General features: G+C 36.5%; 1 protein-coding gene across 1 annotated transcript in view; it reads right to left on the minus strand.

Moving 5' to 3' along the window:
- The window catches only part of CTNNA2 (catenin alpha 2), a 381,969-nt gene that overhangs the window by 9,365 nt on the left and 356,500 nt on the right, over positions 1–16,104 (minus strand). The window contains 1 exon segment of the mRNA XM_030450894.1: positions 7,439–7,582. Within this exon segment, the coding sequence (XP_030306754.1) occupies positions 7,439–7,582 (144 nt within the window).

Here is a 16,104-nt window from a genome sequence, read left to right on the forward strand (position 1 = left end):
TGAACTCTATTTACAGGACAGGCTACCTCAAACTATAACAAAAAATTTTGTGATACTGCCAGGAGTCTTACTTAAGAAAATTAGAGGAAATCTGTGGAAGCCCAGCATCAGTCCCAGTAAAAAAATTCATTAATACAAGATTTTATGTAAGTGGTCTGTGTATTGCCAGGATTTCACACACATTTTACACAGGGATTCATACATCAGAATTCTACAGAACCTGTAACATTATCTGAACCTGATGTGAAGAACACAGACAGGACTGTTAAAAGTATCTAAGTACAAATTTCATATCCAACTGCAGTTAAATCTGAAAGAGGAAATACAGGATATCAAAGTAGTCTGTGCTACTGATTTTCCTCCTCCTGACTTGAGTAGTATGCAATGTGAAGACAGGTATGATTTTTAGAAGCATAAAATAATTTGTGCTCTTTCAAAATGACTTTTGGAAGCAAACCTTTTGTTCTTTAGTTTCTAGAGAGCAGGTATAATAATAAGAAAAGCATGTCTTTCTTACAGTCTTACCTGAAGGGAGTCCAAATCATGTCTGGTTGGCTGGAAATTGTACTCTCAGTGATAAAATGCAGGAAACTTTGGATAAAAAAAGTCAATAAAGCACAGAAATACTAAAATCTTTCCATAGGAATGTGTTATCTCCTGCTATTCCTCCTGGTTTTGTCACAATGAAAACAAAACCAGCATAATGCAGGGGGTTGGATTGCAATACTGAGAAATAAGATATTTTCCCAACTTCTTTCTTAACTTGTGACAGAACATTATCTGTCTGGGACTTATCTCCGTGTCTTCAGCTGGGAGGATCCATCACATTTTGAGGCAGATTTGCTCCTCCAGCTGGTTGCAGATCTCTAAAGTTCTGCTTGCCCAGGTCAGCACAGAGACACTTTGAAGGCTCTACAGACATGGCTGGATTTTCTCAGGAAAGGGCTTGGAAACAATACATCAAACAGAGTTAAAATGAATAAAACAAACTGAATGGAAGAAGTACCAGGACAATTGTTCCTTGCATCCTAATGTTTGCCTGCACTTGTTCATGTATATTTTATGTGTCATAGAAGCAGAGCAAGGGCTTGATCATTCCAGATATTCATCACTTCTGATGTGCTAAAAGGCTTTCACTTCTTCACAGCTGAGGGTCCTTACGGTGTTGTTCTGCTGAAGAAGTGGAAACATTCCTTTCTCTGATTCCCTGAGCACGTTTCAGGACTTTACAAGGGTATGCAATGAAATAAAAATTGAATCTCCAGAGCAGTCTTCCAGAGAAAGCCCCACTTCAACTTTTCAGAGAAGTCCCAGCACCAACAAATCTATTTGGCAAATATTTTCTAATGGAAGTCCTAACATTTTATCCTAAATAAAATATACATAATCAACTGTTCTAATTCTCAGCCAAATCAGTTAATATTCAGTAAATTAAGTATTCAGTAAGCCTTCCTTACTGAATCTAAAACTTGTGAATGCATTTGTTCATTACATTTTTAACTTTAGCTAATGCTAAGTGTTATTAAAAATCTGCAAAACAGGTGGCAGTAAATGGAGACAGCAAACAAATGAAACCAGAACAAACAGGAAACATTTATGAAGGAAAGAACAAGCAAAGATGACAGCAAATTAAGAATAAATTGGAATGAGTAAAAACTTGCTCTGCATTGTCAAGGCTTGGTTTTATTAAATGTTATTATGCAAAGATTCATATATTCCTAGAATATTTTAGGATGAAAAGGATCTTTTGAGGTCATCTAGTTCAATGCCCTGTTCAAAACAAATTTAATTAGATGAGGTTCACAATTTTTCTCAAAATCAGAATAACTCCAAGGATGGAGAATCTCCCACACTTCTGGACTAGAGACCTCCACCCTTCAATGTCAGTAGCCTCAAGGTGAAACTTTTTTTCCTTAAACCTCATTGAAATTTCATCTTGTGTTTGTTGCCCCTTCTCCTGTCACTATACATCTCTGGGAAGTTTGGATCTGGCTCTTACAGATGTACAGATGTGAATATATCTAAAGGAGGAGTTTAGATAATGTCAGGGATCTCATTTCCACTGTTAAAAGAGCAAGTGTTTTATCAAAAAGGAAAAATGGACTAACTGTAGAAGAGAGGAAAAAATCTCACCAATTATTGACAAATATTTAATTGCTCACTCAAGTTGATTAAGTTCTATACCACTCTCTACAGAAAATATTTCTGTTAGGCAATTCTGATTTACTTGGTCTTCTTTTTTGGCTTTTGAGATTCAGTATTTCAGATAGAATTTTTCCTGAACAGCAAATGCAGAAGTACTTACAGCCTCAAAAATTCACATAACCCAAATGGTTTCTGGGCTCTTCACCTTAGGGCAATCTTCCCTACTTGAAAACAAATAATTCAGTCCCATGTTCAAATTTCCCTCTAATGCAGAATTTTTGTAAAGGAGATAAAAGGCATAAATTCAGCTGGTGTTTAGAAGAATGGTGAAATGAAAAAAACCCCAACATTTGCACTGCCTTTTCTTACAAAACTCTTACCTAACTTACAAACTGTACATTAGTCATGATTAGCTGTGGAACTGTCTGCATTTACTTGACATTTGTGACTGTCTTTTAATATTACTCAGGATCCAAGAGCTGCTCAGTGCCAGTGTCACTGGAACCCCCAGATGTGTTTCTTCAGATGCCTGTAACTGAACATTTTCACTAGAAATACAAGCAAGAAAAACAGGACTGCTCATAAAACCCACTGAGAGGTGTTTGGTGTCCTAGGCAAGATCTTCAGTTTCCAACTCTATGAATGAAGTCACCACACCTAACTCCAGGTGCTGGATGAAGGCATCCTTAACTTCTTCAGTGCTTGGTGGAGGAGATCAGGAATCATGGAGCACTTGAGATCTTTCACAGGTTCGTTTTCTATGAAGATGGGCCAGAGTACCTCCCTTTTTACTTATAAAGAGCCTAAAGTGCATTTGAATCCTAAAGACAGAACAAGGAATCTGGGCAGAGATGCTCAACATCTGCAAAAAATTGTCTTTGGATTTGATCCATCAGTCCAAGAATTCAATCAAACAATGAATATTCTGAGATATTTTTTTTCCTTAATTCTTCTCTTTTAATCCCCAAATGTGTCAAAATGAGGAAAACCACATACTACAAAAGATATCAATCCCTCCAGCCTACAGAAACTACTGAGACTGGGACTCGGAGAGAGCTACTTTATACAGATAAATGCTTGTTACAGAATAATTTAAATATTTCTGATCAGAAAGAAAAATAGGTTGTTTTTTTTTCTTCAGCAGTTAAGTTCCCAAAAAATTTACATCACTTAGATATGAATATATACCCTTAAAAGACCCAAAGGCTAACCCCTAATCCCCCTGACTCTATGCTTCTCTGAATACAAGGTACAATTCACCTGCCTGAGCTTCTGTCATTTATTAAAGGTCTGACTGATCTAACTGGCTGTCAGCATCTACCTGAAACCAAAATACCTGCACTCCAGAAATGCCTATTGATCTTTACTAATTATAAAGGAAGCCTGGAGTGAACATCTCAGATACAAATGTTTACACTTGGCTGGATACATCACCCTCCATGTAGGAATGGAGATAACAGTAAAAAAAAAATATATTCAAGCAAAATCTTCCTGAATAATAACTCAGTTTTCATGACACCATAGACCTGCTCTCATCTTTTGCACAACTGGAGTGGTAGCCTCCCCCTGTTAGTGCAAGATTTCTTTCCAACTCTGTAATTTTCAAACTCTACTTCTTAACTACAGTGAACCCCTTCTCCTATTTTTATTTTTCTAGTTTTAATTTTAGCTTTTAATTTTAAATTTAATTTTCATTTTTAGTTTCAGCTTTAATTTGGCTGTTCAGAAGGGAAACTGGAACACAGAACAGAAGATAGAGAAAATCTGGTGTTGAAATTTATCTGAGTCTTGAAGAAGGATGTAGTGTTTAAAACTCATCGTGGTTCTTACAGATCTTTTACAGATCTTACAGATCTTTTCTGCCTTCCATGAGGCAAATTATTCTTATTTGCAGAGAGGAAATAATAGAAATACCTGGTTTCAGTTTTACAAGGGAACACCAATGCATTTGCTTTGAGACATGCAGACAGGATTGATAAAAAACCCCAAAGATGGTTGAACAGAATAATTTTTAATGTCTTTGAGATGCAACTGTCCCAGAAACAGAAAGTCTGGGGTGTTAAGGCAGTTCCTCCAACCACTATTCTCAGTCCAAGTCCTAATAAGCATTTTTGTTGACAGCTCAAATGAGCTGAGGTCGAAGCTTAAATGGATTGCAATTTAAATCAACACCAAGAGTTCTCTAGAATGCTGTGCACTGTCATTGTGACTTCTTCTGCTTAAACAAGATTAAATCACAAGTAATTCATTCTGAGTCAATGGTGTTATTCCAGCCTAAAACTGCAGTAAGAGAGGCAAGGGTGATGAGCATCTCTCTGCCAGCTGACATGGTTTGCAAACAGATGGTGCATTTCACAGCTCTCCCGCATTTTTCATATATATATATAAAAAAAAAAAAGGTAGGAACCAACCCACAAAGTTTTAATTCAACTTGTAAGAGAAATCAGCCTGGTGGATACAGAAGAATTGGAATTTTACACAGCTATCATACTGAAAAAATGTTTGATGCCTATTTGTGAAGCATTGCTCACCCCTTGCCAGCGTGACTGAGGAAGAAATCTGTAATTTAAATGCTGACCTGCTTAAATATGTTAAATACTTGTTGCTGGGTTTGCTTTTAGTCAATAAAACGTAATGTGCTTGCAAAGGGAAAAACAACACAATTTAAAAGAATGTCTTATTGTAAAGTAAATTCCAGTTTGCAAGACACTTAAGAACATTTAACTAATTTAAATCAGCACATATTGGAACAAATTGCTCAAATATTTTCTATCAGAAGTTTTCATAATACACACTAAATAAAATCTGCTGAAATCTAAGCCTAATGATATTTTACTTTAATTTAGGTACATGTAGATACAGTTAAAGCAAAAATCACAATTGACTGCAGAGACACTCAAGCCAAAGCTGCAAAATACAGGAATCTGTACACTTTAGACATTTTCATTTATTATTTTTACCACAGCTGGCAGTAAAATAACTTAACAGGGGGATTAGCTCAGTAAATGTAAAATTAGGCTGCTTATTCTCCCATTGTTGGTTACTCAGGCAAATCCACATCCTGGGGTTGCACAGACAAAAAGTTATTAGATTTGGAAAAGGTGTATTCCAGGTTAATTATCACAGCAGTTTGTGTCATTCTGAGTATCACTACTTCCACAAACTGCCCTCTCTATGTAACTCAGTCAGCTGCTGATTTGCTCACCTTACAAGATATGTTTAGAAAGAAAATTTCTCTGCATTTTAGGTGACACTGACATCTCTGTTCCATAATATCCCCTCAGTGATGATCAGTATCAGTAATTCATCTTAGTAACTGAATGATAACAATTCTGATTCTGTGTTCCAAATCCTTCTATCACTTGTAAAAAATTTCCCTCTCTATGTCACAAAAATTCTTTTGTATCATTAAAGTGAGAGTAGGGGCATTGTATGCTTGTTCCTTATGTTTTACATATTCTGTGCCAAAATGAAAGTCTCCTGCATTATTCAAGAATAACTATGTGCAAAACCCATTTTGTAAACTCATCAGCAAAGGGTGTGCTCAGGGTCTAAATTAAATTTTTCCTCTAAGTATTTGCTTCTGGAAAGAACAAATCTCAAGCTCTCTTTAACAGCAGCAATTCCTACAATGTTCTCCCAATGAAACCTCAGATTCAGATACCTGCTTCTTCTTTCCTACTTAGAAGATCAATGTTTACTATTGAAGCTAAATTTGCTAAACAAGTTCTTGGCATTGCAAAGAAAGATTTGGAGACTTCAATGTTTGGCTCACTAAAGGAATAAGCAGTAGTATTAAACTCTTTGCACACATTATTCAAAACTAGAAAAGCCACCACCTGTCAGGGACCCCATTTTTATATTCTTTGTCCTTATTTTTCCCTCTGTCAGGAAGGGAAACAGTCATCAGTGAAAGTTTTTGTAGGTTTGTAAACATCCTCCCAGAATTTCATTCAGCTCTCCTATGCAGTTATACAAAGAGCACCACTGAGTCATGAATATTTATTCATCACTACTGAGCAATCCCCAGTACCTGCCAGTGACCAGAAGATTGAAGGCTCTGCAACCTATACCAAATTCCTCAAAGCCACTTAGTCACCTGAAAATAGAAGTACTTCATCAGTCAGACCATGGACCACCTCTGCTGGAAAGGTTGTGATTGCACTCTCTTTGCCTTTGATTTATAGGGTATGCATTGCTGCTTTTTAGAGCCTTCCTCTGAGATATGGCAAGACCCCACACAGAGCTGGTAAAGAGCTTTAAATGAACAAGAACAGCAAGATTTGCAGTATCCCTAGAGGTCAAAATCTTCATATGATCCTTCTTCTGCCCTTTAGAATGAAAGCTCTGACATCTTGACAGCTTTAATAGATACCCGAGAGGCAGAGCAAGAAAAGAAGGTCTTTGTAGTCCATCCTGGTTTGGGGTTTTTTTTAAATGCTGAGGGATATTAAAACAGTGAAGCAGTAATACTCGGGGCCAAGTGAAATAGGTAACAAGACAGTGCTTTAAAATAAAATAGTAATGTAAAGGCAGTGACATGACAAAAATGCCTAGAAAATCAGGGAACAATATCCCTGCCCATCACAAGTTCTTATTAAATAAAAAATAAAATGCTTTCATTCATAATTCCAAAGGCTAAATCTCAGTCAGATAATCTGGGATTTGATTTCCTGCTTAATTTTACATCTTCCACAATTTACTTTTGAATTTTATTCCATCTATAAAATGGGTCTTATAACTGTCCTATGGTCATAACTTCATGAACATTCTAGATAAAGCAAATGAAAACAGAATTGGAAAACAGAGAATAAAAATCCATTCCTGTATAAGCAGGCATTATCCATAGTTAATAACCATAAATATGTAAATAACACAATCTATCTTTAATCACAAAGTACTGTAGAAAAATGATGGCCCAGCACTGTAATTCAATTAATGGAAGTTTAGCAGTTGACTTCAAGAGTTGACTTCAAGAGTCAGCCTTCTCACAATGCAAACCAAACACCAAAGGATTAATTTAACAATTTAACACCAGTGGACAGCCACCTCTGCAAAGAAACATGATGATTGCTTGACAGATGACATGAACTCTACATCTTCCCAGCAGCACGGAAATGATTTTTCGCAGATGACTAAAACAGCACATGCAATTCATTCTGTGAGCCCTATGGTTAATTAAAAAAAAAAAAGGGGAAAAAAAACCCAAACAAACAACCCTTCTCATGTCTTTTCCCTCCACCCCCAGATCTAGAGAGAGATAAAGAGAGAGATGAGACAGGAGGTTACTCACCGTCGAAGAGTCACTGCTTCCGGCCTCAAGCGTAGCTCCCTCAGCACAGGTGGGTGGGTGGGTAGAAAGTTGACTAGCCCTGCCCCCATCTATGACATCACACTCTACCTCATAAAAGGTAGTGAAAGTGCTCTGAACTCCAGTCTGATTTCCGAGAGATACAGAAAAGAGATAGTGAGAGAGAGAGCAAGAGAAATACCGTGCCGTAGCGTAGAGGTGAGGAGGGAGGAAAACGTGTGCTGAAGGAGCTCTGCTTGGTCAAGGAGACAGGGACTCTTCCACGACGAGTAACCCCGCTGTCTGCTGGTTCCTCTCACTTGCTCCCATAGCACAGGTTAAGTGAAAGCCCCCCAGGGTATGCTGATTGGGAAAAGGGGAGAGATTTTACCACCTTCCGATGAAAATCAGATGGGATGGAAAGCTCTATCCCCGCTAAAAGCTGACTGACATCAGGTGGGGCAGGAATTTGGTTGGGGAGGTTTCCAGGTGGCATTATATTGTGTCTGGCTTGGGACATAGAAAACTGCATGCAAGCAGCTGAAATTCCAGTGGTTACAACTGGAATTCCATTTATTTCCATCCGCGCTGACTAAACATTACACAATCCATCCCTTTGGGCTGAGTCTTGAATACAGCAAGCCAGAGGGTGGGCCACCTACCCCACCACGTGAAGGAGGTCAGGAATAAAATTGTCATTTTCTCACAATGAACTAACAAACTGTGCTGAAAGAGCAAGTGAGGGAAGTATAAAAACTCTGGGCGTACATTTATTTACAGAGCACACTTTAAAGTTCCAGAAAATAGCAACCAAACTGCAAAAAGGTGATGCTTTGAAAGACTCTACATTTCTAAACAATGACAACCTTAGAGGCTGAAGCACATTTTTTTTCCAAAAAATTCCCAAGAATTGAAACTGAAGGGCTTAACATGGGATAATTCATTCTAATTTATTGCAAATGGAATTTTTATCATCCCAATTCTGGAAAAGCAGGTTTGAGAGTAAATATAATTGCTTGTATTATCCACTGGGATTTTCTTTCTAACCTAACTGTATAAAACTGAAAAAACCCAGGATATGCTGCTAAAAGTAACTCCATTAAATAAAGCTGCTCAGAGAAGGGGGGACTATTCAGTGCCAGTAAAGACTGCTAGCATAAGAGTCTGCTTTTTGGAAGACAAAAAAAAGAATGCTCCTTTAATGTATTTTAAGAGTATGTATTAAAGGCACACAGAATTATTATTGACATTTTCTCTTGGGCTTTTTGTTGCTACAAGGATCGTGTAAATTGTAATCTAATCATGATTATTTTTTTAAGTCTCAGTAATGATTAATGTTTATTCCCTGTTCTGTGCATGTGCTTTTTGTTTTTCTTTTTTCCTTCTCTTGAAAAAAAGAATGTGGCACTGTCTGGTACCAGTCACTTCACCTCACAACAGAATCGTTTTCCTTCTTAACCTTCAAAAATTTTACAATAATCTATTCCAGCAATATCTACAGATGCTACTTTAAACCAGTATTTTTATGGATTTAAAACCCCAACTAATTGGCTTGTCCACTAAATTAAGAGGTACTGTGACTGTTAGAGATGATGGATAACTTCAGGAGCACAATGCAAAACTAGGTTGCATCTAACTAATGCAATGTAGTAACAGTGCTGTGAATTTCAGTTCATAATTGAATTTAACATATTTCTGTCTGATTTCTCATGACATCATCTTGATTTCATGATGTATGAAGACAGGAAGAAAAACACCTCTGGTACCCTGCATTGTATCTACTCCTTCTTAACATGTATGTCTACTAGACTGCCAAAGAGAAAAGAAAAATTGAACTTTTAAAGGCTTTTATGGTAAAAAGTACCAGGTAGAATTCAGTTAATTCATAACTTAGGTAACCTATAACTTGACTATTGCACCACCGTTGTTTTTGCCAAATAAAGTAGGAATATATTTTGAACTCCTGTGACAACCAGACCTTATGAAGCCTAAGCAAGATTGCTCAGTCTGATAAAGAAAGTGTGTTCAGAAAATATACCCTTTATTATGAGAAATGCTACAACTCTAGTAGCAGTTCTAAGACCTCCCAAAAAGAAATAAATTGTCTTTTATTAGAAGAGAAGCATATGGAAGTAGCACAATTCAATTGTGGAAGATTGAGGATGGCCAAGAATATTCTCCAGAGACAACACAAGGTGAGAAAAATGGTAGATTTCATCATGATAATGTGATATAAACAGTTCAATAGATTAGCTAGCAGATAATACCCCAGATGCTATTTTGGGCTAGCACTGCTGAAATTTGAAAGCTTGTTTTGACCTGCCAAGTATGGTATCTGTAGTAGATAAAGAGGAAATTAAGGGAAGAGCATGAAAGATAAGACTGATCTATGAACATAAACTGGAAGACATTACTCACACAGTGAACAAAAAGCAGAGAAATAATCCTGACTGAAAACATGGTAAAAATGGATAAGCATTTAAGAAAGGAGGGAAATCTTCCAAGGAATCGAACCAAGATTAACAAAATGAATGCATGGAAATGCAGAGAGTAAATTAAGACTTTAAAACTCTAAATAATACTCTAAAATATTTTCTTAAGAGATGTAAGATAACCCTACCAGAATAAGGAAACTATGTCAATGCAGATCAAGTAATTTATTTAAATCATGTGCATCCAGGCCCTGGGGATCAAACTAAAATAAAGGTCTGTGTTCTGTTTGACATCAAAGATCTGTCAGAAAAAACACCAAGGAGCAAAACACCAAGGAGTTTTCTTGCTTAATAAGATGGACAGATGATAGGGAATAAGCCAGGAAGGTACCAGTGGTTGCTGCTATAAAGTTTGAATACAGCAAGGCTGTGGAAAGCTGAGGAGTAGCAACCATGCAGAAACATTATAGGTACTGCTGGTATACTGAGAGAAGGTAAAAATTGATGTATTTTAAGAAATTGAAGCAATAGCTTGAAAAGGCCAAGTAAAAATGCCAAGCTGACACATACCATGAAAGTCTGAGACCTTAACACAAACACACCTCTGACCCAAAGATGTCCTGGTGCTGTGGTGGATCAGCTTGATGGATGAAGGGAAAGATCTTTTTTGTTCATTATCTGTTCTAGCAAAGGAAAGATGAAATATGTAACATCTCATCTGAGACTGAGTAAAGTGGTAACTTCTCTAATTTTTTGACAATGGGAATGTTGAATCTAGTTACAGGTCTAAAGAAGGATGAAAATGTTTCTGCAGCCTTTTGGATTGGATATTGCTGTTCTAATCCAGGTTTAGAGAGTTCTAGTTTGGTCTTTGATGAGATTTAGGGTAAATCACTTGTGTGTTTCATCTCATTTCCTAGTGATACAAATACCTACCTTGTAATATAGTTCACAAGCTCTTTTGATGATATATCAGTCAAAATCAGAAAGAACTGATATTAAAGGGAAGTATTTGAGAATAACAACCATTAAGAGGTTAGGACTGCTTTTTCTGATACTGGATAGTTTTTTACTTTGACTCCATATCAATAAAACAAGCTCTTTTATTGATGCAGCTGCTCATTTGTTATGAAAGATTAATGATGTGATGGGAGAATAGACAAATTTTTTCCTTTACTCCTATGAGGTTCATAAATAATAATATTAATAAAAAATATATTCCAAGCATGGTAGAAAACATTTCAGAAGAGGTTAAATACATAGGACAACTTTTAAACTTCCACTCACAGCCTGATCTTTTTCTAAAGGCTTTTACCTTTGAATTCATTACCTCATGAATTTAATGAAAATACATTTCTATTGTGAGGTTTATCAAATCCTTTGTTGCAAGCTGGTTTTGTTTTTTTTTCCAGTGTTCACAGTTGAATCAACTCAGGCTGGGAAAACCTATAATGTTTTCCCTTGAGGATATGTCCTCTTCTCTGTGAGTGTTTCTATCCTCATCTGCAACTCAAGTTCTCAAGAAATATATTTACAAGTCAAATAAATTGATGAAGCTGAAATGAAGTTGGTATTTTAATATCTGCCAAAGCAACATCTGATAGTACCATTAGAAGTGAGAGTAAGTCTCAGCTATCTAAATCAGGAAGTTCAATAATTGCAAGAGCCAAAAGATGTACTTCTGTCTAACAAACACAGCCTAGTCTCCTATTCTGTGCTAAATCTGTTGCTATGTATATTCAGTTCTCCATAACTCCATGTGCAACAACAAACCTAGTTTTTATTTTTAAATAAATTTATTTTTAAAGCCTTGTGGGGAAAGGAATTCTTATTTAATACATAATGGTGAAGCCTGCAGCCCAACCACCTCCTTTAAAGGCAGCAAGATAAGAAAAGGAGTGAACTTGAGATTGCACTGAAGTCTCTTTCTTTAGGACCATAATTTAGGGTGTGTTGGAATGGTCCCTAGGCCTTGCTAATTACTGCAGGGCTGGTGCTGTTTGTGTATTAGAATGCCACAATATTCCCATTTTCTTCCCATTTCATTCAGCATGGCCTGATATAGGAAAACAAGCTGGACTGAAGTCATTACTGCTGTAGCAGGTGAGCTTTGGATTTTACAGTGGTTGCTAGTTCTAAAACAAATGCAGTATGAAATGAAGCATTTGCATTAATATTTCTTTCAATTCTCTAATCTTTTTCTACGATCATATTTGTTTCTAGCCTCCGTTTTCAATCTGTAACACTTTGCTTTTTTCTCATGGAATTAAATGGCTTACCATTACTTGGTATCAGAAATGCTTTTCTTAGCAGAAACCTCTTGTAATGAGAAAATTCAATAAATGCAATCTTCAGAAATTTAGTATCTGGTACATGAGAAAACATAAGAGCATGTTCCCTGTAGCCAAGATGCTTAATAAGAATAAAAGTCTGATCTGTCTAAATTTTAACCTTCTAAATGTAAACATATAGATGGTGTGCGTGGTGCTTGTCCCCATGAATATTTCCTAATGAAGACAAGTGCAATGTGATTTTACTTTGCAAATGAAGTTCTCAATAACAGCTTTCCTTTTAGACAGGATCTATTGTTTCATATTTATGTGTTTGTATCTTTACATGTGCATTTCTATACAACGAGATATTTTCTTAGTCCTGCAAGTAGCTTTATTTCAAAACACTGTAGCCCCAAAAGATCTCAGATAATTTCATAGAAAATTTTTTTTTGCTGATTTTTTTAGTTATCTTAAAACTTCATTCATCTGCTTTGCCTTACACTGTATGAACTCTGCCCCACTACCTTCCCCCTGCTGCTTTGAGGAAATAACCATAACACCAATAAAAAGAATAAATCTTTCCAAAGCCTTCTGTTCCATTCTTTATATGCATCATATTTATGACCCCCCAGATGATCTAAGCTCAAGGTATATCCTATTGTCCAATCCAGCAACTCTGATAAATGCAAAACAATGTGAACTTAGAGATGTAGCAACGAGATCTTATGGGATCTTTCACTTAGCTGAACCAAAAGACAGTACAAATATCACTTAAAGAGACCTCTGGAAACCTTTTGTACAACTTTCAACTTGAAATGAGTTGATTACCAATATTAAATCTGCTCAGCTGCTGCATTTTGGTACCTGAAGCTTGAACACCTCCAAGGATGTAAATTACATAAACATTTTTGGCTCCTGCTCCACACTATCCTTACCAAGAAGAAACAGATAAGCCTCATTTAATGAACTAAATCTTTATTACTGTTACATTTTTGGAAGAGGTGTTGTAAATGGCTTTAAAGCCCCTACAGATACATCTATTTACATATCATTTTTTTTTTGTCTTAGAGCTTTTTCCTAGGATCTTTAGGAATTCTTCACTGCTTTAACATTCAGAAAGCCCTAAGAAAGTCCTCCTGTAAATACATCACATATAATGAATATATGACCACGAGGGATTTTATCAGCACTCATTTTGATTAACCTGCAGAACACATGGATGCCTGTATCCTCTAGGAGTTGTAAATTGACTCAGTGTCAGGATGATAAATTTTTTATGTTATCACATCATAGAGTTGTCCCTTTCTTGGGCAGGGCATGGAGGAATACAGCCTGTGCCAGCAGGAGCTGGAGACTCCTAAATAAGTCACAAACAGAAAACCTCAAACACTTTGTTCCAGATACAGGCTTATCAAACCCCATATATTTGTAAGTATCCTGTTCTTCATACAGCCATATATTTTGGTATGCAGTACACGCCATGGGGCTTTATTTCACCCTCTCATCTATCAGAATGTCTGCATACATTCTATATATATACAGAAGTTAAATATATCTCCATCCCAAAAGGCAAAGCTGAAACATCTCCCTGTATTTTACATTTCTTTTGTCAAGATGTTTCTGGGAGTATCCTTTATGTAACATTCTTCTATTTCTGTTACAAATTAATACTAAAACTCATTTTGCTGCCAGATAAATAACAGGATTAACCTTTTTGCACTCCTGAGAATTCTGAGGAAAATAAACCCAAGAGTTCTGTCAATTTGCCAACTCTCTCTTCAGCAAACTTTCTTTTATGAAATGCTTAATTCTTGCCTGATTCAGGAGGATTTAAATTACTTTCTTCACCAAACTCCAAAGCATACTCCATACTCTTAAGTATTTTAAATGCAAAGGTTCTCTCTGATTGCCTACTTGAAATCAAACAAACAAAAGAAAAAAATCAGAAAGGCTTTCTGATGCAGAGAAATGCAATACCACATCAGTAGCTCTTAGGCAACTCCTTATGAAGCCTTTTAATCTAAATTCAGTCAGAGATGGTCTTACTTGTTTTAATAGCAGGTGAACTTCAAAGTGCCTGAATTTTCTTTGAATCTATATAATTCATAAGCAGGAACTTGATACTTCCCTGCCTACATGCATACTAACTTGTTTTTCCAGCACGAAGTAACTAAGGTTGAGTCAGCCTTAAATGAAAGAAAAGTGTGACCTTTAAGCTGTTTTGTTTTACCAGTTGCAAGATCCATAGGTAAAGCTGATAAGGAGACTCTGCCAGCTCACCTGAAGTAATTGCTGGATGCAGACTGGTGCACTATGATACATATTTTGATGAGGACTACTTACTTCCAGTTATCTTATTCTCATCACTGATCAAAAATAAATGTATAGACAGTTATTTTGTAGTATATCCCATATCTGTAAACACTTCTCTCAGTCCAGGTGCTGATGGGAATTGTCATAATGTTCTGCCTAAAGTTAATAGGGTGGCTCCAGCCCCTTCTCCTTCCTTTTTCTCCCAATATCCTCAACTTCAGCTCACCAAGCAAGAACCCCAGGATAAAGTCAGAGTCTTAACTGCCTTGTATCTTCAACATCTTATTAGAATCCTTCCCTTACTGTTGTAGCTGAGCCTATTATGCTAAGATAAATGGGCCTTCAAAAATAATTGGGAATTGGAGCCAGCTGAAGTGTAAGTTTGGAATGTGCTTTGACTATTAATTTGATATTTTTGGACAGTTTTCAGAGGCACGTGGCTGTGTGTGGCACTTTGTATCTATCTGGCTCAGAAGTTTTAGAGTCTTTGGGCAAATTTTTGAATCACAGAGCTGATTTTATCTGAAGAGCTCTAAATCAAACCTGAACACAACAGGGGGCTGCCTTGGATAAGGGATTTTCTTAGAAACTGTAGCAAAGCTACTAACACAAACAAGATTTTTAGAAAATGCCAGCTTATAACTTAAATGGAGAGTAGGTAAATGAGCTGATTAGCTTCAGAGCAGCAGTAAACAGAAAAAGTGGTTATTTATTCTAGGGGAAGAAGTAAATATAGAGGTCTGGTTTATTGCAATTGTCTGACTAACAAGAATCAGGCAGGAATAATAAAAAAACAAAGCAGCCCAGGAGTTAGAAGCCTAATTTTTATCCAAATAACAAACATCACAGTTAAAGCCAACTCTGTTCAACAAAAGTAGCTATCACAAAAAGGCTATATATCAGCATGAGCTAAGTATATGTAAATACTACTTACTTCACTGAGAGAAGCATATGCTCAGCACTTTAGAGGACTCATTCCAATACAATACTGCAACTGATTATGAAGCAAATACACATTACATTAAATAAACTGAGGTAAGAGACAAAGCAAATTATTCTGAAGTGCTTTTAGTCTGTGATTTTATTAGAGGTTGCTCATTCTTAGAGGAGAATTATACACTGGCTGTTCAAACTTAAAATTACACAAACATATAGCTGTTTATGGACCAAGGCTAAAGAGACTTTCACTGGGAACAAAGATTTCATCTACACTGATTAGAAATACTTTTTAAATCTGCGTTTTTCACACATCAATTCTTTTTTGCTTTTACCAAACCTTCTCCTCACCTCTTTCCTTCCTTTCCTATAATGTTCTTCAAGACTACAAGTCTCATCACTGAAGAACAGGTATCACATAGGTTTTCCTTATTTTACCTTTCTAAATTAAATTGGAAACAGTCTCACAGAACTATAGAATCACAGCATGCTAGGGGCTGAAATGGACCTCTGGAGATCATCATCCAGTGTCCCTCCCCTGCCAGGACATGTTCACCTAGAACAGGTTGTACAGGATGTTGTCTGGGAAGGGAGAAAGAGCTGGGGGAAAGGGAATTAAAAAAAAAAAAGGAAAATAACTATGGGTTCTTTCTTTTGCTGAAATAAACCTGGAGTGTGACATTTTCTTACTTTCTGATCTGTTTTCCTATTTGCA

This window comes from Calypte anna, chromosome 4B, assembly GCF_003957555.1.
Source record: "Calypte anna isolate BGI_N300 chromosome 4B, bCalAnn1_v1.p, whole genome shotgun sequence".
NCBI lineage: Eukaryota > Metazoa > Chordata > Aves > Apodiformes > Trochilidae > Calypte > Calypte anna.